The sequence below is a fragment of the Cololabis saira genome, chromosome 8, assembly GCF_033807715.1.
Source record: "Cololabis saira isolate AMF1-May2022 chromosome 8, fColSai1.1, whole genome shotgun sequence".
Taxonomy (NCBI): Eukaryota; Metazoa; Chordata; class Actinopteri; order Beloniformes; family Belonidae; genus Cololabis; species Cololabis saira.
The window spans coordinates 24,138,092-24,162,256 of NC_084594.1; the positions used below are offsets into that span (position 1 = coordinate 24,138,092).

The following is a 24,165-nucleotide window of genomic DNA, read 5'->3' on the forward strand; positions in this document are numbered from 1 at the left end:
ATTATTAATTTAATTAACTTTAATTAAACAAATATGACGACAAAAAAATGCATTAGCACCAGAGAAGAAACTGTAGCATTAGTAAAAAAATGTGAAAAGTCTTACAAAAATACGGGCATAAAAGTCTATGTGCTTCCATATTTTGACATCTCTAAAACTTATAACAACAATTAAGACACGAAATTTATATGATCTCTTAAAGAATTTCCCCTACTGAATTGAATAAAATCAATCTGAATTCCCCCTTATAAAAGCTGTTTTTTTCCTTACTAGTTTTATTACTTTACTAATTTAATTATTTATTTATATAAGTTCCTTTTATTTCATTATGTCTGTTTATTATTTATTTTATTCAGTCTGTTGCACTTTATGTTAAAGCATTTTAAAATATGTCACATTAGGGTCAGTTTTATGTTCCCTTGTTACTCTTTCTGGATTTCTAATGCTGTATTATTCGTCATGCTCAGTTCACTCAGCTGTTGTAGTCTTTTCTATTAATAACGTCATGCCATTATATGTACTACATTTGTTTAATTGTTGTTTATTATTACTGTTGTAATTGCACATGTACATTACTACCTGCCTTGGGAACACATGAATGTGTTTTCCCTAATTGTGACGTCTGACTTTTCAATAAAGTTTAAAAAAAAATGTGCTTCCATATTTATCTACTTTTCCATAACATAAAGGGGTTTTATTTTAAATGTATTCTTAAGAAAAGAAAAAAAATCTCTATAATGATTTCCTGTACAAAATTTCTTCAAAACTTCATTTTACTATGTTTTATTTATTACTTTATTAATTTTGGGTGTTTTTAACTTCTTTTTTTTTTTTTTTACTTTGTAGTTCAACTCAAGGGGGCGGGACTACAGGCTCCACCGAGCGATCTGATTGGCCAGCTGAGCTCATCGTCATCAGTTCCGGATGTCTTCTGTTGTAAGAGGAAAATTTGTCTTCTGCTCAATTCTTGACATCTCTCCTGCAGCCGGACTGTCGATGAAAGTTCACTTAGCGAACTAGCTATTAAACCCGGCATTTCCACGTTACACAATCGTAAGTTGGATTTGTTATCCGTCTAATCTTAGAAGAGCGCGATAGCTGGCCCCGCTGAGCCAAGACCATGAAATTGATCTGTTACTGCTGCCGCTGCTAGCAGCCAGTTCTAGCTACAGTCAGTGTTTGGCCGAGTTGTGTTGGGATTTACTGTCATGTATCTGTAATTAAGAACAATTTAACCGTCGCCACCAGGTGCAAGGTAGATAAAATGTTAACATTTACATGTACAGTTTGTACAACTTAAATGGTTGTTTTATTTGTACCTGTGTGTGTGTGTGTGTGTGTGTGTGTGTGTGTGTGTGTGTGTGTGTGTGTGTGTGTGTGTGTGTGTGTGTGTGTGTGTGTGTGTGTGTGTGGTGGCTCGAGGAAGCTGTTATCAAATTTAAATTCCTGTCAGTCTGGTATCTTGGAGCAGTTGCGGTTTCTGTCATCATGTGACGTCAGCAGTGCTCCCATTTATAAGAGTCTCGAGATTATGATCATCATTATCATTATCATCACCAGGGTCAGAGGTGGGAAGTTCCCACCAACTGCAAATGCTTTGTTCCTGAACTTAAATAGATGTTTTTTTCAGGCATTTGTGCTTTATTCGAGTATTTCTTTTCTTTTTTTTTGAAAATGTTATTTATCCAGAAGTGTCAAAAGTATTCACATTCATTACTCAGGTAGAAGTAAAGATACTAGAGTTTAAAACTACTCCTGTAGAAGTTGAAGTATCAACTCAAGTTTTTTACTCAAGCAAAAGTATAAAAGTACTGGTTTCAAAACTACATAAAGTATAAAAGTAAAAGTAATGTAAGGGGGAAAAAAGCCATTAACGACAAAAGCCATTGAAAATGAATGCATATTAGTAAAATGCAAATATATCAAAGAACCATATTTGTGTACTATTGAGCATTAACATGTGTTTCAGAGAGCAGCAGATATGATGAATAGTTGCCTATAAGTATTGTAATGGTGCAAAAAGTCAAACTTCAGAGGCATGTATCATTTATCCTAACCTTTATTGGAATGTATATCCCAGTTTAGTTGCAGGAATCTGAGGGCGACGGATGTAAGAACAAAACTGGACAAGAACATCTGAAACAACCACAACCAAATTCACTCTATCTGGATGGAGCAATTTAACTGGATAGTTTTTTTTTTAAAGGCCGAAATGAAATAGAGTAACAAGGCTGTTTTTAAAATGTAAGGAGTAAAAAGTACAGATAATTGCGTGAAAATGTAAGGATTAAAAGTAAAAAGTCGTCTGAAAAATAATTACTCCAGTGAAGTATAGATAACCAAAATTTCTACTTAAGTAAGGTAACGAAGTATTTGTACTTCGTTACTTGACACCTCTGTATTTATAAGAGTCCATATAAAAGTCCAGGACAGAGTCCACAGTGTCCAAAGAGCAAGGTCCAAATGTAGACAAGGGGGCAGAAACTTGACTGTGTAAAACTTAACGTGGACATAACAAGACAACATGGGATGGAGTAGAAGAATCCAACATCACTGGTCTGGAGGACGATGTCTACCATTTTTAATGTACTCAATAAAGGGTCCTCAGACATCCAGGAACTTGTAGCGGGTGTCTGACAGAGTATAACGAATTTCTTCCAGGTAGATACAAGATACCATGTCGTTCAACCACTTCTTGAAACAGGGGGAAAGAAACTGATTTCCAATTTCTTAGAATAACTCTTTTTGCTACCACCATGCCAAACATAAGGGCTTGCTGCAATGATGAGGGAAGAGTGAGAGAGAAGATGGAGCAGCCAAATAATATCAGATGACTGTCAGGGGTCAACTGTTTACCATATATAATGCTATACAAATGAAATCGAGTATTTCTTTTCTAAAGACTTTTACTGATTTACATTTAAACGCAAAAATCTGTACTTTCTGCTCCTTATAATATTAAAACAGACAGATTCCTTTTTCCAACTCTCCACAGATGAATAAATGACATAAATGACGTCACTAACTAGATAGGGAAATCAAGAGAGTGTACAGACTAGGATAGAGAGAAAAACGTGCAGGGCGGCATGGACGTTAGGGATCCAGGGAGTATTGTTGAGTCCGACAACGATGTAGCAGGACATTCCCCATTCATGGCCATATTGAAAAGAACTGTTTGATATTGGCCCCAAGAATGATTCACAGCAAATGCTGTGCGTCCTGTGCAAACCTAAAATCCATGAACTTCTAGTGTACAAGAATGTGTTGTCGAATCTAAAACTCTGTTAAATTTATTTTTAACTTGCAGCAAACTTAATCTGTCTACCCATTTTTTTTAAATCTTTTTTTTAGTTTTCCTGAGTTATCGAAAGATGTGTTGATCACTGACAGCAAAAATTACTTTGTACATTTTAGACTCTGTACTTCCTTACTTTCATTTGAGTAAAGAAGGTACTTCAGTACTTGTACTTTCACGAGAGTCTTTTTTTGACACAAGTATCTGTACTTCTACTTAAGTATAGAGTATGAGTCCTTTTGCCGGGTTGATAATGGATAAACTACACAGCTGATTTTTCACACTTGTTCTTTTGTTCTTAATTTTGCAGTGATTGGGATGGTATCATGGAGGGAAACAATCATCAAGAGGGGGAGGCTCAGGGACTGAAGATTTGTGAGCCCCCATCTGAGAGCAATCCACCTGGTAAATAAGACTTTGTTTTATTCGTAGAGAGTATTTACTAAAAAAAATGTTCTTTACGTTTTGTTATCAAAGTTACAATTGAATATGAATATGGACCTGATTGGCTTGTGGTTTAGATTTTCATTCTTCATGTGAAGGTATTTACATCCCTTTCTTCTAAAGAGCTTAAAAGTATAGTTGAGTCGAGAGAAAAGTAGTTGGACAACTTGCTCAAGAGCTGTTTCATCAATAACGTGGGCTGTCCTTTAGTGAAACAGTTAAAACGTTTGGAATAGATTCTTAAGTGATACATTTGTGTTTGAAAGGGGTTTGTAACCTACTCTAATGTTGATAAAAGAAAAAAGTAGAATTATAAAGAGTTTACTACAAGGCGCAAATGCCTTCATAAGCTTCAAAAATAGTAAGTCCAGATCACACTAGTTAACATAACGATGATTAAAAACAAAACAAAAAACTATAAAAGCCACACCAGTTCTATAACAACATTCTACGAATAGATGAAACTTCCAATAATCTGAACCCCAGTGAGCGAAAGGGAAAAAAAATATGAGCAAAGGTCCGTAATAAAGACATGGGGATGACATGGCCATGCACAGCTACCAGTGCGCCTAGCTCATGAGCATTTAGTGATAATGTGAATCTAGCTTCTGAGGGTAGTACCACTGTACCATTGTAATAGACGCTATATAAATAAAATAAAATAAAATTGAATTAAATCCTGAAGTGTGTATGTATATCATGTGTACTTAGTTGTAAAAAATGATACAAAGGTGATTGGATAGTGCCTCTTATCCAGCAGTCAGCCAAGAAAAGATAAAACAATGATGCAAAACATCCCGAAAAAAAAATCTGTTCTGTGAAATAACCCTCAAAATTCTCCAGAAAATATAAAACAAATCCATTTCACAAGTATCATGAGTATCATGAAACATTATTTTAGCGGGTTTAGTCCTAACAAAGGATTCTCAACAGAATATTAAAATGGTTATGTTAATTTGACTGATAGCATATTAATGAAATAAGTGTAAAATCATTCACTCCTTTTATAGATGTGAATCTTAATAAATCTGAGAATCTTAATTTAAAGGCCATATTCATTATATAACTGGAAATGGAATATTATTTAGCAAAAACAAATTTTGAATTTTTTAGTGACATAGTTTTTCTTTAATTTTTGCAGACGCCTCACTGACCTCTCTCTCCCTCTTGGGGAATCACACGTTTCCTGATGAATTGTCAAGAAATCATTGTGCCGATGTTAGCGGAGAAGTTACCGCAGAGGAGCCCAGTGTGGATACAGAATCCTGTCCTAACCCAGGAATGGAATTAGAGACCGAAGAGACACAAACCTCCGCATGTCAGAACAGTGTGTCCACCCAGCTGGCTGACGGAGGGCCGGGGGAAGAAGCTGCCGTTGAGAATGACAAGAACGACTCCGGAGAGTTTGTTGTTACAATGCTGGCCAAGGCCAAGCTGGAGGAACAAGGTATAGGTGTAAAGGGTAGATCATCTCCTTTGCTGGAGACAGGAGTCCAAGAATCTCCTGCAAATATGTCCCATCGGGATGAGGATGTCACAACTGACGGCTGGCGTCAGCACAGGAAGCACGTTTTTGTGCTAAGTGAAGCCGGCAAACCCATTTATTCCCGTTACGGCAGCGAAGAGGCTCTTTCGTCTACAATGGGGGTCATGATGGCACTTGTGTCTTTTGTCCAAAGTGGAGACAATATCATCCGCTCAGTGTATTCAGGTGAGAGCTTTGGGATGGTTGTCGTCAGTACTCGAGTTGTAAAAAAAAATCAGGGGGGATGGTGGATTTTATCATATGGGGACAGATAATTTGTGCTGATTACAAATAATATAATATATTACAAATAATAGCACTGACCAAAACACCTGCAGAAATACTGCAGGAATGACATAGCAGCAGTTAAATGCAGCCTTCTGTAAGCTTTAAATATCCACTGGGCTTACATCAAATACATCAAAACACAACAATAAAAAACAGTTTTCTGAACTTATCAATATGTCTGTCCTTCACAGGATAAGTAAAATGGATCACTGCAAAAACTCACAATCTTAACATGAATATTTGTCTTATTTCTAGTTAAAATGTCTAATTTTAGTAAAAAAAATTCATTACACTTAAAACAAGACTCATCACTGGAAAAAACAACAATTTTCACCTGTTTCAAGTAAATTTTCACTTGAAATAAGTAGAAAAATCTGCCAGTGGAACAAGATTTTTTTTGCTTGCAATAAGAAGATAAATCTTGTCCCACTGGCAGATTTTCCTACTTATTTCAAGTGAAAATTTACTTGAAACAGGTGAAAATTGTCAAATAAGTTATTTTTCTGGTGTTATTTTTCTGGTGATGACTCTAAATGTTGAAATAGCAGTAAAACCACATTCATTGATGAAATGACATAAGGGATGGAAAGGGGGGATGGCAGTTTTATTTTTATTTCAGGGGGGATGCCATCCCCCCTCATCCCCCCTCAACTCGAGTACTGGTTGTCGTCATTCAGTTTTAACCCATTTTGCATGCGGTTGTTTCACAAATTAATTCATACATTAATTGTTTCTCCCTGTATGTCCTGCTTTTGTGTTTTCTTCTTTCCAATAGATGGGCACAGTGTGGTGTTCTTACAGAAGGGGCCCCTGGTGCTAGTGTGTGTCTCCAGCAGCCGTCAGTCTGAGCAGCAGCTGCGCGGAGAGCTCCTGTACGTTTATTATCAGATCATCAGTATGCTCACTCAGGCCAGCATATCTCGCATCTTTGAACACAAGAAGAATTATGACCTACGGAGACTGCTAGCAGGCTCTGAGAAGATCCTGGATGGTCTTCTTAACTTGGTGGATTCTGACCCGAGCTTTTTGCTTGCAGCAGTGCATTGTCTGCCTCTGGCTTCCACACTCAGGGACTCTCTCAGCCAGATCCTGCAAAAAGCTATCACACCCAATCTGGTTTTCTCAATCCTCATTGCCAAAAACCAGTTGCTAACCATTGTTCAAGAGAAGACCGTGATCGAGGACGCAAGGTTGGAACCAGCTGACGTTCACCTTCTGCTCAACCTTATCGGAGCTTCCTCTGCTTTTCAGGCTGGAGAGATCTGGACTCCCATCTGCCTCCCCCTCTTCAATCCTGACTGTTACTTTTATGCTTACATTTCTTACCTGGACCCTCCAGAATGCACGGTTTGTTTGCTGTTGCTCTCAACAGACAAGGAGGCTTTCTACGCTGTAGCTGACTGCAAGAGGAAGATAGAGGAGGCCATGTTGGCACAGAACTCCCTGAGCCTCATTGCCAAAGCCCAGTCATATAGTGTGAGCCAGGTTGGCGTCTCAGACCTCAGGCACTTCATGTACAAGCCCTTTGATGTGCCGGACAGCTACCGCCAGCTCACTCAGTTCACCAGGTTGGTTTTTGTTTTTGTCATTTCTCATGCAACCACACAAAGGTACGACGGAGTATTAGGGCCAAACAAAAAAACAAAAAAAGGAAATTACGAGAATAAAGTCATAATGTAATGAGAATAAAGTTGTAATATATTATAAATATATAAATATAACTTCACAAGATGCTCAATATTCTTCATTTTAACACAGGGAGAAGACTGCTCTTCCTGTTAGAGTTCTCATAAATTACCACTTTATTTTCATAATATTATGACTTTATTCTCATAAATTACCACTTTATTCATTATGACTTTATTCTCGTAATGTCACAACTTTATTCTCGGAATTTTACGACTTTATTCTCGGAATTTTACGACTTTATTCTCGGAATTTTACGACTTTATTCTCGTAATATTATGACTTTATTCTATTACGACTTTATTCTCACAACATTACGAATTTATTCTCGTAATTTTACGACTTTATTCTCATTATATTATGACTTTATTCTCGTAATTTCCAATTTTTTTTTGTCTTAGTTTGGCCCTAATACTCCGTCGTACGAAGGCAGCCTGACTTTAATATAATATTTTTGAGAAAACGGTACACATACTTTTTTTCAAGCGAATTAAAAAGCCCAAGAATTAAAGTGTAGAAATACAGTTATGCTGTTATTGTTCATAATTAACAGTGTTCTCCTGATTTATTTTGGTTACCTTAGGAAGAGGTTCTTAAACAATGCTATCAGTTAAGACAACAGGGGAAAGCACTGAGAATTAAATCAATGAAATACTCCAACATTTAAGTCATTCAGTTTTTCTACCACAGTATTATTAAAATAAAATGTCCCCCTTATGTAACATCAAAGCTGTCTCCCCTCTTATAGTAAACCTTTTCCTCCTAGTCATTCTATAAATGTATACTTTTAGACCTTGTGTGTTTGTGTATCTGAGTTTTTTTGTGTATAACTCACCCGCAGCCCAGAGATGGAGGCTCCGTACAACAGTGAAGGGGAGAAAATGCGACTCCTGGACCTTTATCGGTACATGCACAGCCGCATCCACAGTACCTCACGACCCCTGAAGCTCATCTACCACGTTGCTGAGAGGGAAACACTGCTAGCCTGGGTATGTAACTTTAGTTTCTCCGACACCATGTATAACATGCAGAAACACGTTACTGCTCTTACATCTAGAGCTGGCACACATTTAGTTTTGCTTAGAAAGTCGTTCTCTAGTATTGTAATTTTACATTCACTTTAAAGTCATGGTAATAAAGGCCTGTGCGTGACTTCTTTGAGCTAAAGTGCAGAATGATCAAACCGCATCCATTTTTTATTATGGAAAAAAAACAAAAAAAAAAACGTTTTTGTAGCATATATTTCAATTCATTAGGTGTTTTCCCAAATCAAATACAGTAACAAAAAAATTCACATATCCACTTAGATGATTTAATTGTGAAGAAAATTTCAGTTGTATAAATTGAGCAATAGTGACACAAGGTGATGGGACTTTTGTAAGATTCCTTATATTTAGTTAAATGTTTTATTGGCATGAAAATCATTCTAGCAGACTTTTAATTCGAACTCTGACCCCTCCGCTTGCTAGACTTCAACTGAATGTGTTGTTTTCCTGGCACAAACTGCCATGTAAACAGTCCACATTTTTGATTTAGGTTTACAGTATTGGAAAAGTTTAATTTGACTATAGTTAATCGATTTCATAGCCCATTTCAGTCCGTGTTTGGTCAGAAGTTCTCTGGGAACACCCAGCTGCGTCACGGTTTCAGGTCTGTAACGGATGGTTTGAGGTTACACAGTTGATCTGTGATCGTCTTTCTCAACCATTCTGTCCACTACGTTACAGTCGGTGTGACTTTTGAGACATTTTGTTGAAAGAAAGTCTCTGTTTGCTACAATTCGAAAAATTGTAGATTGTTATTCTGCTGCTTTAGCAACTCCCAATTCGTTTCAGACATGTGACTTATTGGTTCTCATTTCATTTGAGCTAAAGGTTTGGGTCTTTGGGTCATGACCGTTACACCTCATTTGGCTACGGTCGACTGGCATAGTGATCTTGGACTCAGCAGGTGTCTAAAAATGATTTCAAGAGACATCCTGATTTGTTGTTTTCAAACCTACATTGTATGCATTTTAGACATCCTGTTTTGGTCTAGTTTCCCATTGGACGTACTCGATACAACTGTCTGGGACAGCTACGTCCTGTCATCTCTGACGTAATCCTTTTGCTGTAAACTTGACCACCAGGTGCTGGCTCCAATTCACCTCTGTTAACATTTCTAGCTTTGTGGCAGAAATATATTTACAACCTGGTTTTAAAAAAAAAAAGAAAAAAGTTTGATCCCCATAGCTAGATTTCACTTCTTAGCTCTGTATTGACTTCTGAGCTGTGAAAAAAGACATGTCCTTATGTGGTCAGAAATGGGAATCCTGTTTTCTAACCCCCAAAAAAAACTCTTTGGTTCGGTTTAATCCCCTCTAATTGTTTTGTCTGGACTGTGATCCAGTGTGGATTTCACAACTGTAAAGTGTGTGGAAGTTTTCTCAGTCTTGAAATCCCAAGTCTCCCTCAAACCTGCTTTGAAGTTGAAATGGAGGATCTGCCAGCTATAGTCAATCATGATCACTTATTGGGAGTTACTTAAGAAGTCTTGGCAAATTAAGATATTTTGGATATTTTTTAATTCCCTGTAGGTTTATGTTTATATAGCCAAATACATTTAAACTTCTGGATCACAGTTTTTGTTTTTGTCATATTGAAATGTTTTTTGTTTAGTTACTATGCTTCCGATGAGGTAATTAAAAAAATAATTACAAGTAGAGCTGTTCGATTAATCGATTTTAAATCGTAATCGCGATTATGTAATTAGAACGATGTTAAAACGTGAAACTCGTAAAATCGATTTTTCACTTTTTTTTTTTTTTTTTAATTGGAAATATAACTTACTGTATGTTTGCAAGTGCTGATTTGCTGATTTTTTTTTTCAGAGATAAAACTTTATATTTTATTATATTTTTTTAAACTTTTTTTCAACTTATTTTACAGAGTTTTGCACTTTATTCATTCATTTTGGGGCAAATGTTCAATAAAAAAACAGCATATTTGAAATCATTTCTTTGCCTTTTGTTAATTAATTAATAATTGTAATCGAAAATCGGATTTTGAGAGAAAAAAATCGAGATTTTATTTTTGGGCAAAATCGAACAGCCCTAATTACAAGTAAAAGAAATCCTTTAAAAAGAGCTTAAGCTCCGCGATAGTTAACTGTCAATATTGTAACAGTGAAGTTAAAAGATGATGGATTGCATTGTACAGGGGCAGGGTAGCTGTTTCCTGTCATTACACTGATCTCAGATAGTCGGCTCCTGCTTAATGTCAAGCAAATACATGCGTGATTGATATCAATCTTATGTAATATGCAGAAACATTGAGGAAATGTATTTCCCAGGAAGTAGAAGCTTTCCTGTAATGTGAACTGTGACATATTCTTGTTGAAACATTTGGTCTCTGCTTTCCTCTCCATTAGGTGACGAGTAAGTTTGAGCTGTACACCTGCTTTAGCCCTCTGGTGACAAAGGCCTGTGCTATTACCGCTATCACTAAGCTTCTACGGTGGATTAAAAAGGAGGAGGACCGTCTCTTCATCAGATATCCCCCAAAGTATTCAACCACTCCGAATCCCAGCAAGAGTTCTAAAGGCAGCAAATCTGACCAGCAAGACTCCACAGATAATGGCTTATCTCTCCTATAGGGTTCTGTTAGCACTGCTATAAGGCTCTGCTTCATTCACCAATAATTATTACACTGGTTCCAAGACGTTTTCGAATGCTCCTATGACACTTATTGGACTTGACACTGACTACTAGAATCGAACACTACAGTGTACATTATTTAAAAAGGACTAGTCTCTTTGAAACTAGTATTCTTTTACCTGAGGAAAAGCTTAATATTGTATCACTGCTTACGTAGGAAAAACAGACAGGGCGAAGCTGCATTGGTACATTTTAAACTGTGGTAGAAAAAATTGCAATGATATTTAAATGTTTTTATATAGTTTTATTACAGAAAAAAATGAGGGTTTTTTTTCCATAAGGACAATGAATGTATCACATAGATGACAGTTCATTCAAATGCTATAACTTTTCATTGTCTGTCTTGTGAGTTAATATGAGGAGAACAATTAATTTAAACTAACTTATCCTAGACGAGGTCATAGTTTTTTTGTTTGTTTTTTTTTTTTTTCAGTTACAGAAAGGCATCCCACTGTTACACAACACGATTTGTAATTAATTGAAAATAATGTTGCTTTATATGGGATCAGTAAATAAATAAACTGGAATTATGACTGGAAGTGACAGAAGAGGGACGGTCATTGCTCATCCCTGCAAAGAAATTTGAAAACATGGAGCTTCATATACTGCTGATATTTCTAAAAGGAGGACAAGGATACATGTTTTATTCATGTTACATTTTCTGCAGAAATCAAGAAATCCAATCATTAGTCACTAATTGTGGTCATTGCTGTTATGTGTTTTTTCTTTGACAGAATTCACACTTTATCTGCCTCTTGACAATATTTTAAACTAAGATAGCACAGAGCTCATGCAGTGTGTTTTTACTGGTCATCCGACTTGATTGAGTTAATAGGATTTGCCTTTTTGAATCACAGTTTTCTAAATAAGCTCTAGAAACGGTAGCCACACCCTCATGTCTTCTGAGAAATTACTTGTCATTTCAAGTCTTAACAGTATGTCTGTAATATGAACAAATAAATTCCTGGTTGCAGAAATCTCAAGTTGTCCTAATTTATATAATGAATACTTCACTCAAAAATAATGATTTGACTTTAATTGCTATTTTATTTTGTGATTGCATTCTTTGTTTGGTAAACTATTTTTGTATTATTAAAACAGTTTTGATTGGCTTCCACTTAACTGCCCACAGTTTGGTAGAGTGCAAACCTGAAAATGCATGTTGGACTTGCAGGTACATATTCTGTTCAGTAATATTTCCAGTATCACCAGGCATAAATATTTACTTGGGTTTTTGCAGTGACAGTTATTGAAGGAACTCAATATACCATACAGCCAAATAAAACACAGTTTGAGACTCATACTGACTTCACATCAAGTGTGGGAAAAAAAGTCTCTTAAGAGACTGGATCTGACACTGGGTGGCGCCTCCTGTCTTAAGACCAAAATGAAAAAACTCGACTGTCAAACTTTCACTCGTGTTTCCACAGGGGTGGTCAGAGTTTTATCAAGTTGTTCCCTGACACACCCTAATAGCAAAAAGGGGAAATTAAGTTCACATTTGATTAAAAGTTTATAACACCTTCCATTACTCTTATCTTATGTTGTCAAAAACATGCACTATGATTTGTAATTTAAGTGCAGGAAAATTGTAAATATGACCTCAACACTTGAATACCTGACTAGCAAAAAGAACTTGCAAAGAATAAAAAGAAGTTAAATTTTTCAGCCATGTTTACAGCCTTTGAAAAATAAAACAAGCTTTATTGATATTAGCCATATAGATAACATTCTTACCATTAAATCGATTGATTTTTATCTATGAAATAAGTGAAATTAAAGGAATGTGTAAAGCAGCAAATTCTTGTGTAAATTCTTGTAAAAATAAATAAACACCACATACAGTTGTTTCAAACAGCATTTTATTCTTGTGTGAGAAAATATTGTCTCAGGCAGACTGTAGATCTTGCAGAACAATTTAAATGACAAGATCAAAAATCTCCTGTGCCACCAAGAAAAACGGACCAAATAAAAGGCAAAATAAAAGCCAACAGAAACTCGTAGGCGAGTGCAGACACGGCTGCCTACAGAGTAACGGTCTTGTGCCTCACTTCTACAGGAAATGTTCCATCAACATGTCGGTGAATGCCATCACTATAACAAAGAGTACTTTGCATCATACATAAACCTTTTCAATATTTTACTTTTTAAATAACACTCTTGACTGCCACAAATTATAAATTAAAATCTATATTTGATTTTTGCATTCCTTAAATTACTTCATGTAAGTGAATATAAACATACATTTACATATTTACAAAACTATACACATGCACTTTTACTACACTGAGGTTGTATACATATCTGTATTGGCTGTACACAAACACACCAAGTTTTACCACACTGAGCTCCAGCTTCATCTATCCTACAAGCTTTAAATTCTATTTTATTTAATTTATTTTATGTTACTGGACTGTTTGTGCTTCTCAAATCTTTAAGCCAGATTTGCAAACAAAGGCAAGTTTTTCAGTGATTTTAGTAAATTGCAGAAGACTTAAATCTGCAGTGGCTTCATATTTTAAATGACTATGTAGCTACACCGGCTACTTCAACGTGCTGCTTCCATATTACAGTTTTACCAAATGGTAAAATAAAAATGGCAAAACCCTCTGAAGGCTCACCAACTGCACATCATAGCTGGACACAAAAAACAAAACAAAAACTGGGAGCAATGTGGACAAAATGTATTATTTTAATTTTAAGAACACAACTAAAGCCTCCTCACAATGAGCATGCTTTAAACTGTGTCCAAAAAAAACTTCAGGAGGAGGTTTTATTTTATAATCCAAGTATCAATGGATGAAAGAGGACAGAAGCTTATCTACTGGGTTTCAAGTGGCTTATAAATATAGGGGACCTGAGGGAACAGTTAGGTTATTTTTGGCATTTTCTTTAAATAATAAATAGAATTACAGATAATTTAATAAATGCAGAGCACGTGGACTTTTATAAGAACATTTTTCAGTTGGAAAAACTTTAAATTTCAGACCTTCTATACTTTAGTCCAGATATGATGCGAGTGTTAAAGTGGGACTTTCACACTTCATAAACACCATTTCAGTGGAAAATACAATCAAAATATCTCAACTCTCACTTTGGCCTACAATAAAACTTCATAAGAATACAGTGGTTGTGTAAAACCCTTTAAAAAAATACACCAATGAATGAAGAAAGTAAGATATGAAAAAGTTGATACGCTTTTTTCCCCAACTCAACTTTAAAAATTCAGCATAAAAACTTTATGCAGAAAACATGTGGGAACTATTAACTTGGTAATGTTTCTCCACTTCCCCAGAATTGTAATTGTGTTGAAGAGGCTTCTATACATATAACCAGACAGCTTGTTTCAGATAAAATCTTTCAAATACAATTTAAATAAAGTTGGAGGGGGTGAAGTTAAGATTTCCTCTCACATGGTTTAAATGCATCATGGCCCGGTCATATGCAGTGTGTACAGACTTGCGAACGCTGGGTTTCTTTCCTTCCATTAGGCGCAGTTTGTCTACAGTGTCATCCAAACCTAATGGCAAAAGTTTGTTGCGAGGAAGCCATTGCCTGACAAAAAAAAGACAATTTTCAAACTTACTCAGACAATGCACAATTGATTTCAAATTCAACATCATGTTCTCCCACCTGTCAGAATCTTACCAGGTTCTTTTGGTGTCAAAGAAGAGCACCAAGAAGAGCTTTTCCCCTTCTTCTGTTTTCCTCCATTCACCCAGTTTGAGCACCTCCACGGGAGGCACTGGGATAGGGATGCCGTTGTGGAGGAGTCCTTCCTGAGGCATGTTTGGATCAACAATCTGTAACAATGCATATTTATTTCATTCTCCTGCATTCAACAAGGCACGCTTTCATCATAAACTGTGAACTGAAGATATATTCTCACCATTGCCGGGTAGGAAGGATATCCTCTACATTTGGCCCATACTAGGTCAAGTGGTGAAAGTTTGGTCTCACTATCTAAAGACAGAAGTGTAGACTTTCCTGTGAACAGGATATTCCAATATATTCAATTAATGTATTTATGAGAGCATTTAAGCCCAGCCTGAGACTGTATTCCTGCATGTTTTTTTTCTCCTTTTCAGACACTTATACTGTGCTTACAATAAAAAAAAGACATAAACATGTCGCTATATTTATATTTCTTTGTTAAGATGCGCACCTGACCCAGAGATGTCTCCGTTCTCATTGCTAGGCACTTGAGCCAAAGCTGGTTTACCTCTACTACGTTTGGGTGGAGAGACACTACAAATGAGAGGAGAGAGAAGCAGCAGAAGTGGGTCATTTTTTTCAGTCAAGGTTCAGTTTATGGCAATAAGAAAAATATAATTTACTTCTACCAAAATTACAACTGGCCTCAAGCAAGAGTATTTTTAACATTTCTCTCTCATCTTCTACTCATTTTTGAGTCTTGTTCATAAAAAAGTTCAAACTGGATTCACAAAAATCCCACAACTGCACAAACGTGTTAAAAGTTGCTGTTTAAAGTTAAGAAAAACCTGTTCAGGAGAGGGTTTGTGAGGTTTACCTCTAATATGTGAAGAAGCCTGTTTGTCTTTCTGTATGTGGAGAAGTTTCATTCAGAAAATCTTCAGTTTTTTTTTAAAGATATTTTTGTGGATCTAGTAGCCTTTATTCAAGTTGTTGCAAAGGGCCGCAGGCCGGGATTTTAACCTTTAACCACTGCAAGAGGACTGTAGCCTCAGTACATGGGCCGCTTGCTTAAACATGGGCCAAGTTCAGCCTTATATGATTGTTGTATTGTGAATGCAAAACAACTCGACTTCCTTGTGAACAGGACAGCTGCTTCACAATGATCAAACCCAACTCATCCGTCTGGTCAGTTACAGCTGTCATACAAGTATTATGCAGACAGGTCTTTCGTCATTGATGTAACGCTATAATACAAGGTTTTAACTTTTAACTTTAACTTTTTCTTGACAGGTTATTGTAAGAGCTGGCAGTTTCTCACATGCTGAAATTCAACCAAATTCTGTTCATAGAGTTCACGGAGACTGTACTTCCTTTGCCAGTGTCGGTGCAATGCATTTGTTTTTCTATGTTTTCTCCCTCTCTCGAAAGAGCATTTGTTTTGTTTCTATTGGCCATAGCTGTAGGGTGTTGGTAAACCTCATGAACCATGTCTTCAACCAAGTATTCAAATGTGACAGTTGATTAAAGCAAACCTCCACATTAGTTCATATTAACATTCATTCAGTAGACATTCATTCTTAATCCAACAGGTATGAAGAGTAAAATCGCCACATTTCTCTTGTAACTGGACTTAATTTAAATGCTTGAGTAATATGGATTATCTTCAACAACTGCACTATAAGCTGTATCTTATAGTATCTTACTGTATCTTACTATATCTCTATAGTTTTTGTATAAAGCTCTGTGCATTTGTGACTCCATACTCACGTTAGATTTGAGTCATCATCCTCCTCATCCTCATCCTCCTCCTCCTCCTCCTCATCATCCTCATCATCCTCGTCATCATCTTCCTGGTCTGCAGAAGAGTGTTTTCCATTTGTCAGGCCTAGAAAAGCCACACAGTAAATCATGAAAAATATGAACTAACTAGCACATCAAATGTTTGTGATCTACTTACCTTGTTCTGTGGGTAAGAGAGGAGGTTTGTCAGTGGCACTTTCCGAGCTGGGGCCTCTGGACCTCAGGTGGTGTGAGGAAGGACAGGTGTTTGGAGAAGTAGGTAAGGTGGTGATGTTGTTCACACCCGGTGAACTTGGGCTAGTGGTAGTGCTATCCAACCCATTGGTTTTCCCCTCAGAGCTTTTCCCATTAAGCTGTGGTGGGGTCTTACTTTTTGTCATCCGTGCCCCGTTTTTAGCTTTCTTAAACAAGACAGAAGTGCGACGACCAACTCCGACCAGAGGCAGAGTTGGGGGTTTTCCCAGTGGTGTAACTTCATGCACAGCTTCTGATTGTGAAGATGGGGTCTCTCCTACTTCTGCCTCATCTTCACCTTGGCTTTTGCTTCCGCTGCGGGATGACCTCTGACGCTTGTAGGAACGCCCAGGAGACCGTCGCCCCCCAGTTACTATCCCCAAGACGGGGGGCTCGAGAGGAGCATCACCTGGCAGGGGTGATGATACTGGGCAGGTAAGCTCTAGCACCGGTGGAGAGTCATCTGCATCAAAAATACATTTATATCAGAGGCACAATAAAAAGCAAATCAAACAATGTATTCTTTAAAAATTGCCATCCATTAAAGGGGACCTATTATGGAATCTAATACCTATTTTAAACAGGCCTTGAATGTCTTAAAAACAAGCTTTTAATAGTTTTTGCTAAATATATTAGAAATTCAGCCTCTGAGCCATGTCTTTATCTTTACCATTTCTAACCTCATTATCTATGCAAGATTCTGAGTGGGCGGGGAGGCTATGATAATGAGGCTCTGTGCTGATTGGCTGCCTGAATGATGCGATACATCGCTACGAAAAAATGGCGGAAGCGCCGGCCGGCGGAGTTAGTTGTGGGCGTGGTTTCACGCATCAGAGGCCACCCGATGCAAATTGCATTTTGGTTACGTAACGACGGGAGCAGAATCTGAACGGCTCGTAGAAGCCACATCACACTGGACGGCTCATCCGGGCGGCTGTACAGACACTGCAGAATTTCCTCCTTCTCTGAGTTGGCAGGCTGAGGGGAGACCACTTTATATATGTTAAAGCAAGAAAAAACTTGTTTTTCATAATAGGTCCCCTTTAAGTGAATAAAACATTTCCTGAATGAAGACCATCAGCATTTTTGTTTTATATCATTGATAAATAAGTGTATCTGGCAGTATTGTTTGTTATGGGGGAATTGCATTAAAATAGAAATCAAGAATTAAAAAAAAAAAAAAAAAAAAAAACCCTTACAAACTACCTGTCCCAGAGTTTGATGATGCAGTCAAAGGCCCACTATCAACTTTTGCCTTTTTCTTTTTTATCTCCTCCTTTTCTTCTTCTTCTTCTTCTTCCTCCTCCAGCTTCTCGCCCTCCTCTTCATTTCCTTCATCCTTCTCCTCATTCCCATTCACAGACTGAGAAGTTTGCTGCTGCTGATTCATTTTCTGTCTCAGAGTGTTGATTTCTCTGCGGATCAGCCTAATGCGTTTGGTGCGCCCGCCACTGGTGCGCATGGATGAGACCATGTCCAGTTTATCCAGTAAGGCCTTGATCTGCTCATCTGTGGTTAGGTGCAGTCTGTTCTCCGGATCCAAGAGAGAGTCGACTGAAGAGAGCCAGAAAGGGGAGGGGGCAAATGAGCAGATAAGGCATGTGGGTCATGATCAGACAAAGACACTGAGCTCCCCGGTTTCAACTCACCATCATCCCATGTGCAGTGGTAGAAGCCGTGTTTGTTTGGACCCTCTGGCAGATGCATGCCAGAGCTGGGATCCAGGCCAATGCTCTGATACTGTCTGTGGGCATGTCGGAGAACGGCTCCCCCCACCTCCCGCAGTTGTAAGGCTGCTTTGTGGAACATTGTATCCTTGGAGTTATACTTGAGGCAGTTAGAGATCATGAGGTTGAAGTCCTTCTCTAGGTCTGCAACAGAGCAGTAAGCGTGTCCCTCCAATTTAGTGCGCATGGTGGAGAAGTCCATGGGTTGGGATATGAACTCCAGGTAATCTGGGACCTCAATTAATCAGGAGAATAAGAACGTCAGATGAGTCATTGTCTAGCCACCACAATGTTCATTAATGATGTGTTTTTTATGAAGCTTGCTTTTTAAGTGCACCAACCTCTGATAGATTGACAGGCTGAGAGAATATTTTGGCCGTGTCCTTCTCTTGCAGTTGGTCCAAAGTGAATCGGAGAAGCACCAATGCAGGAGTCAACTTTAACTCAAGGGCAGCCTGCTGGATTTTCATCTGGGTTTGATAAAATGAAGATACCCGGGAGGGCAAAGGAAAATCAACATCACTCTACAGTTTTAGTTTTGTTTGTTTGTCAGAGCCAAAAATCACAGCTCTTTCTGTGATATTCAGCAAATATTTACACTTGAGAAACTTCATTTGGGGAACTTCAAACTGAAGCATGAGCATTAAGCACTTTACAACAGTTTATGGTCCAACGCTTTTGAATTACCACGTGTATTAAAATATATGCATACATATTGCAGTTAAAGGTATTCTCCCTGATCTGGAAGAGCTAGCAAGAATTTTGAAAGAGGCACCTCTAAGCCCCGCCCATTCAGTCCGAATGATACGGATTGGTCCAGGTCCAGGAAGGGAAAGAACCAATCAGATGCCTTCATTTTAAACCACGCCCCCCCGCCCTGTCCCATGCGCGCACTCGCTTCCAGCCACCCGTGTCCATTTCCCACGGGTCCTCCTGGGCTCACAGTGTCCCAGTGTAACCCCCCTCCCTCCCCTCTGCCACGGAGCCCAGTAGTTATTTCCACCGGGCTAGCAGCCCGCGGGGACACGAAGAGCCGCCGCAGCCGTGAAGAGCCGCAGCAGCTCCGGCTCGGAAACTGTATGGGGTCCGTGGGGATGGAGGCGTCTCCATCACGGCGAGAGCGGAGAGCGCCGGTGCACGGCACCGTGCAGGCTCTGTTGCCACAGCTACGCCGTAGGGTACGCCGTAGCCGTGGCTCTAGAGCCTGCAGCTCCGCCAGCCGCACCGGCGCTCTCCGGGATGGAGACGCCAGTGGGCAGGAAGCACGTTTGGGTGGGCACAGCCCCCCCCTGCCCCCCCTAAAACCGACCTCGCTTACAGGTGAATGAGACATGGGGTAGTTTTGCTGTAAATGTGCTGTCCAAAATATTTAATAATCGTATGCGCGTTCGTGTTTGTGGGGGCGTGGCTTTGGACGGAGCGCTCGTGGGTGGGGGCGGGGCTTAGAGGATCGCCACTTTCAAATCTTGCTAGCTCTAGGAAGTTGCATAGAATAACTTTAACTGTCTCATCTCATGCCTCAGACCTTTTTGACATACCTCTTCTCTCTTCAGCCTCTCTCTTTTGCGGATGAGTTCCACCAAAAGCCGGGCTCTTTCAAGGTCTTGCCTCAACTTTTGCCAGTATCGAAGTTCTTCTCTTGCAGCACTTAGCTTTTCATCTGGCTCCTGCTGAAAAACAAAGTAAAGGCACAAAGATTCCAGATTCAGTTGTAAAATACACAACCAATATTCATTGAGACCTTTATGTGATGGGGCAATTGGAAAGCTTGGGGTCTGGTTCTTGTTACAATGCTTAAGAGCCTACAGATAGATGCAAGTCATCTACACCAACATAGTCTTTCATACCTGTGCACTGGTGTTGGGGTCACTATAGGTGTTGTTATATGTCTTGGGCGTAGGCTCAGAGAAAGGGTAAAAGGGTTACAAAATATGCTCTGCGTTGATATAACTTTTATTCAGTCACAATCTTCTGTTGAGTCACCTGTCTAAAACCTGTAGTAACAAAGCCAAAGCTTCTGAACAGGTTGGATGGTGAATGTTGGTGGACAGTCATTTTCAAATCTCTCCAGAGATGCTCAATTAGGTTTAGGTCAGGGTTCTGGCTGGGCCAGCCAAGAATGGTCCCAGAGTTGTTACGAAGCCACTCCTTTGTTATTTTAGCTGCTTAGGGTCATTGTCTTGTTGGAAGGTGAAGCTTTGGCCCAGTCTGAGGTCCTGAGCACTCTGGAAGATGTTTTCTGCCAGGATCTCTCTTTACTTGGCCGCATTTATTTTTCCTTCAATTTCCACCAGTCGTCCTGTCCCTGCAGCTGAAAAACACCCCCATAGCATGATGCTGCCACCACCATGTTTCACTGTTGGGATTGTATTGGGCCGGTGATGAGCAGTGCCTGCTTTTGTCCACACATATTGCTTAGAATGAATGCCAAAAAGTTCAATCGTGGTCTCATCAGGCCAGAGAATCTTATTTCTCATAGTCTGGGAGTCATTCATGTGTTTTTTGGCAAACTTTGCAGGCTTTCACACGTCTTGCACTGAGGAAAGGCTTCTGTCGGGCCGCTCTGCCGTAAAATCCTGAGTGATGGAGGGCTGTAGTGACAGTTGACCTTGTGGAACTTTCTCCCATCTCTCTACTGCATCTCTGGAGCTCAGCCACAGTGATCTTTGGGTTCTTCTTTACCTCTCTCACCAAGGCTCTTCTCCCACCATTGCTCAGTCTGGACGGCCGGGTCTAGGAAGAGTTCTGGTCGTCCCAATCTTCTTCTATCTAAGGATTATGGAGGCCACTGTGCTCTTATGAACCTTGAGTGCTGCAGAGATTCTTCTGTAACCTTGGCCAGATCTGTGCTTTGACCCAATTCTGTCTTTGAGCTTATTGGGCAGTTCCTTCAACCTCATGATTCTCATTTGCTCTGACATGCACTGGGAGCTGTAAGGTCTTATAGAGACAGGTGTGTGCTTTTCCTAATCAAGTCTAATCAGTTTAATTAAACGCATCTGGATTCCAATGAAGGAGCAGAACCATCTCAAGGAGGATCAGAAGAAATGGACAGCATGTGAGTTAAATATGAGTGTCACAGCAAAGGATCTGAATACTTACGACCATGTGATATTTCTGTTTTTCTTTTTTAATAAATTTGCAAAAATGTATACATTTCTGTTTTTTTCAGTCAAGATGGGTGCTAAGTGTACATTAATGAGAAATAAAATGAACTTTTTGGATTTTAGCAAAAGGCTGCAATGAAAAAAAGAGGGAAAATTTAAAAGGGGTCTGAATAGTTTCTGTACCCACTTTATCTTACTTTACTATTGCACAGTGGGATATCTCTGCTTATTTAATGCTTTAATTTGATATACGAGGATAAAAATGAAGGAATGAAGTAGTTGGATTCCATTGATTTGACTCAGATTTTCATAAAAACTAATATATATATATATATATATATATATATATATATATATATACACACACACACACACACACATACACACATACATATATATCTGTACCGTATTTTCCGCACTATAAGGCGCACTGCATTATAAGGCGCTACAGTAGAGGCTGGGGTTACGTTATGTATCCATTAGACCAAGGGTCGGCAACCCGCGGCTCCGAGGCCGCATGCAGCTCTTTCATCCTTATACTGCGGCTCCGAGTGGCTTGGGAAAATAAATTACAAAAAAAAAAAAAAAACTAAGTATTTAATTGAAGTGTATTTTATTTGTGTTAGTTCTTTAATATTTTAGTTCTAAATTGGAAGATTATTGTGATCTTGACATATTATTAAAATTTCGCAGACGCAGGCGGCAGGCCAGCAGGCCAATCCTAGACCGGCGCATCGGGAATACTCCCGGTTCTCCCTATGGCCAGTCCGGGCCTGGCGGCTGCTTACCGTAGTTGCGAGACCTGTTGCGGCTCAATATTGATCCATATATAAGGCGCACCGGATTATAAGGCGCATGGTCAGCTTTTGAAAAAATTGAAGGCTTTTAGGTGCGCCTTATAGTGCGGAAAATACGGTAGTTAGTATATTTCAAACATTCTCTATTATGCCAACTCATCAGGTACTATCGAGTTGGATAACTACTTTGTGTATTGATTAATGCTCATGGCAGCGGTGCTCACCTGCTCTGCAGTCTTATGAGTCTGCATATGGGAATGAAGTCGGCGTATTAAAGGCATGCCATTTCTTGACTGTCGTTTCAGTAACCAGTAATTATGAAGCCTCTGCATGAACTGATTCTTCCTCTGGACTTCAACTCCCGTGCAGATCGTGTTTAACCTGTAGTAAAGAATCAAACAACCAAAATTCAAAACCAGCAAGGAACAGTGACAACACTGCTACATGTTGGCTTAAAGCAAAATCATTTAAGATATCAATGAATGTTTAAAAAAAATATGATGCACTGGAATTAAAATGAGAATTATTAAAGAGCATTTAAGGCAGCGTAAACAAAAATAAACCAAGTGAGGCTAGTAAGCAAATGTCCCACCTGTGAGAGGGGATCTGAGGCACAAGCAGGACGGGAATATTTGATCGGCGTGATCCAGAGCCTTTTGTATTCTTCTTTTTCTGGCCTTTGGCTGCTTTCTTGTTTGGCGATGAGGGGGGGCTTTGAGTGTATGATCGCTGACCCCGATTCCCCCTCCCCCCCACCAGTCTGCCTTCCACCGATTCATCTCCAGACCCATCTCGCCGAGAACCAACAGGTGAGTGATGCTCACAGAAAGCGGTCTTCTTCACAGAGAAGGTGGTGCCATTAACACCCGTCTCTCTTACAGGGTCAATCTTCATAAACAATCCAGCCTTCTGGGCACAGGTGACATGAAAAGCTCTGTAACAGTTTGCTTTGTGGCACTGAATGGAAGCACCCCTGCCCTTCTGCTTACACAGGTAACAAGTAAGCTTCCACCGAGCAGGAGGGATGTTCTTAACCCCTTCAACAGGCTCCAAGAAGACCGTGTTAGCGAAGCACACTTCTGGGATCCATATGGCACAGACAACATGGGCCCAACGTCCATCACTTGTCTGTTTAAAGGCACCACCTCGGTTGGGACAGAGCACACAGTCAACGGGGCGGGAGGGGGACTGCAGGCAGCAGCGGCACAGCCACTGGCCTTCAGGTACGTAGGGAACACCGTAGCACTCCTGGTGGACGGCCAAGTTGCAGATGTCACAGAACAGGATGACATTACTGTTAAGACATTCATCATCCAAGCAAACGCAACAGAAGGCATCCTCGTCAACAGCGCTCTGGGACAGAGCCTGGCTGCGGGACTCCAAGATGGACTCCCTTTCCAGGCGGTCGATCAGAAGTTCAAAGGTGTCGGGGGAGACGGAGGCATGGCCATCAGACACTCTCTTTTGGTTTACCATCTCCAACCAGGCCAGGTCCTCCTCGTCCATGTCGTACTCAGCCACGTTGTCCTGCTCCTCCACAGACTTTTCTATGAAACGATAGTAAGCTGGTGGGAGAGGAGGCGCCTCTGGAGGGGAAACTGAACTCAGCACATGGAAAGTGGGCTCAGGAAGAGGGCTTTGGTTGGATGGGTGCTGGGAGGAATAATTAGATCCTGTGTGCTGATGCAAGCCAGACCGCTGGTTCTGGTGAGATGTATTCTTACTGCTCTTCCTGCTTTTACTGTTTGGAGGTTTTCTCCATGATTTGCTTTTACTCTGCGTTTGCTCGCTGTTCTCCTTGTTGCTGTTGCACTCAGCAATGTCCTGAGCCATCATCTCATCCTCTGTGATGACTGGCAGAGGATCTGTGATGTTAATTCGGTGGAGCCTTCCATCTAGGTCAACTTCCAC

The 24,165-nt window shown here is 39.5% G+C and overlaps 2 protein-coding genes across 3 annotated transcripts in view; one reads left to right on the plus strand and one right to left on the minus strand.

Annotated features, from left to right (window-relative positions):
* Positions 1–923: 923 nt before the first annotated feature.
* mon1bb (MON1 secretory trafficking family member Bb) lies at positions 924–11,353 on the plus strand. The gene is made up of 6 exons (XM_061727356.1): positions 924–1,053; positions 3,606–3,700; positions 4,881–5,450; positions 6,328–7,120; positions 8,080–8,227; positions 10,647–11,353. The coding sequence occupies exons 2-6, from the start codon at positions 3,622–3,624 to the stop codon at positions 10,869–10,871; spliced, it is 1,815 nt and encodes a 604-aa protein (XP_061583340.1). The 5' UTR covers positions 924–1,053; positions 3,606–3,621; the 3' UTR covers positions 10,872–11,353.
* A 1,424-nt stretch (positions 11,354–12,777) lies between these two features.
* Positions 12,778–24,165, minus strand: part of brpf3a (bromodomain and PHD finger containing, 3a) — a 13,920-nt gene continuing 2,532 nt past the window's right edge. Inside the window, exons 2-13 of one of the 2 annotated variants that reach the window (XM_061727358.1) lie at positions 22,847–24,165; positions 22,479–22,635; positions 19,889–20,020; positions 18,692–18,820; positions 18,273–18,585; positions 17,830–18,177; positions 16,547–17,086; positions 16,357–16,474; positions 15,098–15,180; positions 14,822–14,919; positions 14,581–14,735; positions 12,778–14,487 (exon numbers count right to left, since the gene is read on the minus strand). The exon at positions 22,847–24,165 is cut by the window's right edge and continues 207 nt beyond it. In XM_061727358.1, coding sequence (XP_061583342.1) covers positions 14,304–14,487; positions 14,581–14,735; positions 14,822–14,919; positions 15,098–15,180; positions 16,357–16,474; positions 16,547–17,086; positions 17,830–18,177; positions 18,273–18,585; positions 18,692–18,820; positions 19,889–20,020; positions 22,479–22,635; positions 22,847–24,165 — 3,576 coding nt within the window. In that variant the 3' untranslated portion in view covers positions 12,778–14,303. Of the gene's footprint in view, positions 14,488–14,580; positions 14,736–14,821; positions 14,920–15,097; positions 15,181–16,356; positions 17,087–17,829; positions 18,178–18,272; positions 18,586–18,691; positions 18,821–19,888; positions 20,021–22,478; positions 22,636–22,846 lie in introns of those variants that run through there. The other variant, XM_061727357.1, reaches the window with a different exon arrangement.

Bases quoted from the DNA above. Each gene is read 5' to 3' on its own strand.
- mon1bb (XM_061727356.1), top strand. From the start codon at position 3,622: ATGGAGGGAAACAATCATCAAGAGGGGGAGGCTCAGGGACTGAAGATT. The intron at 5,451-6,327 runs GTGAGAGCTTTG...TCTTTCCAATAG, and splicing joins CATCCGCTCAGTGTATTCAG to ATGGGCACAGTGTGGTGTTC. The intron at 8,228-10,646 runs GTATGTAACTTT...CCTCTCCATTAG, and splicing joins GGGAAACACTGCTAGCCTGG to GTGACGAGTAAGTTTGAGCT.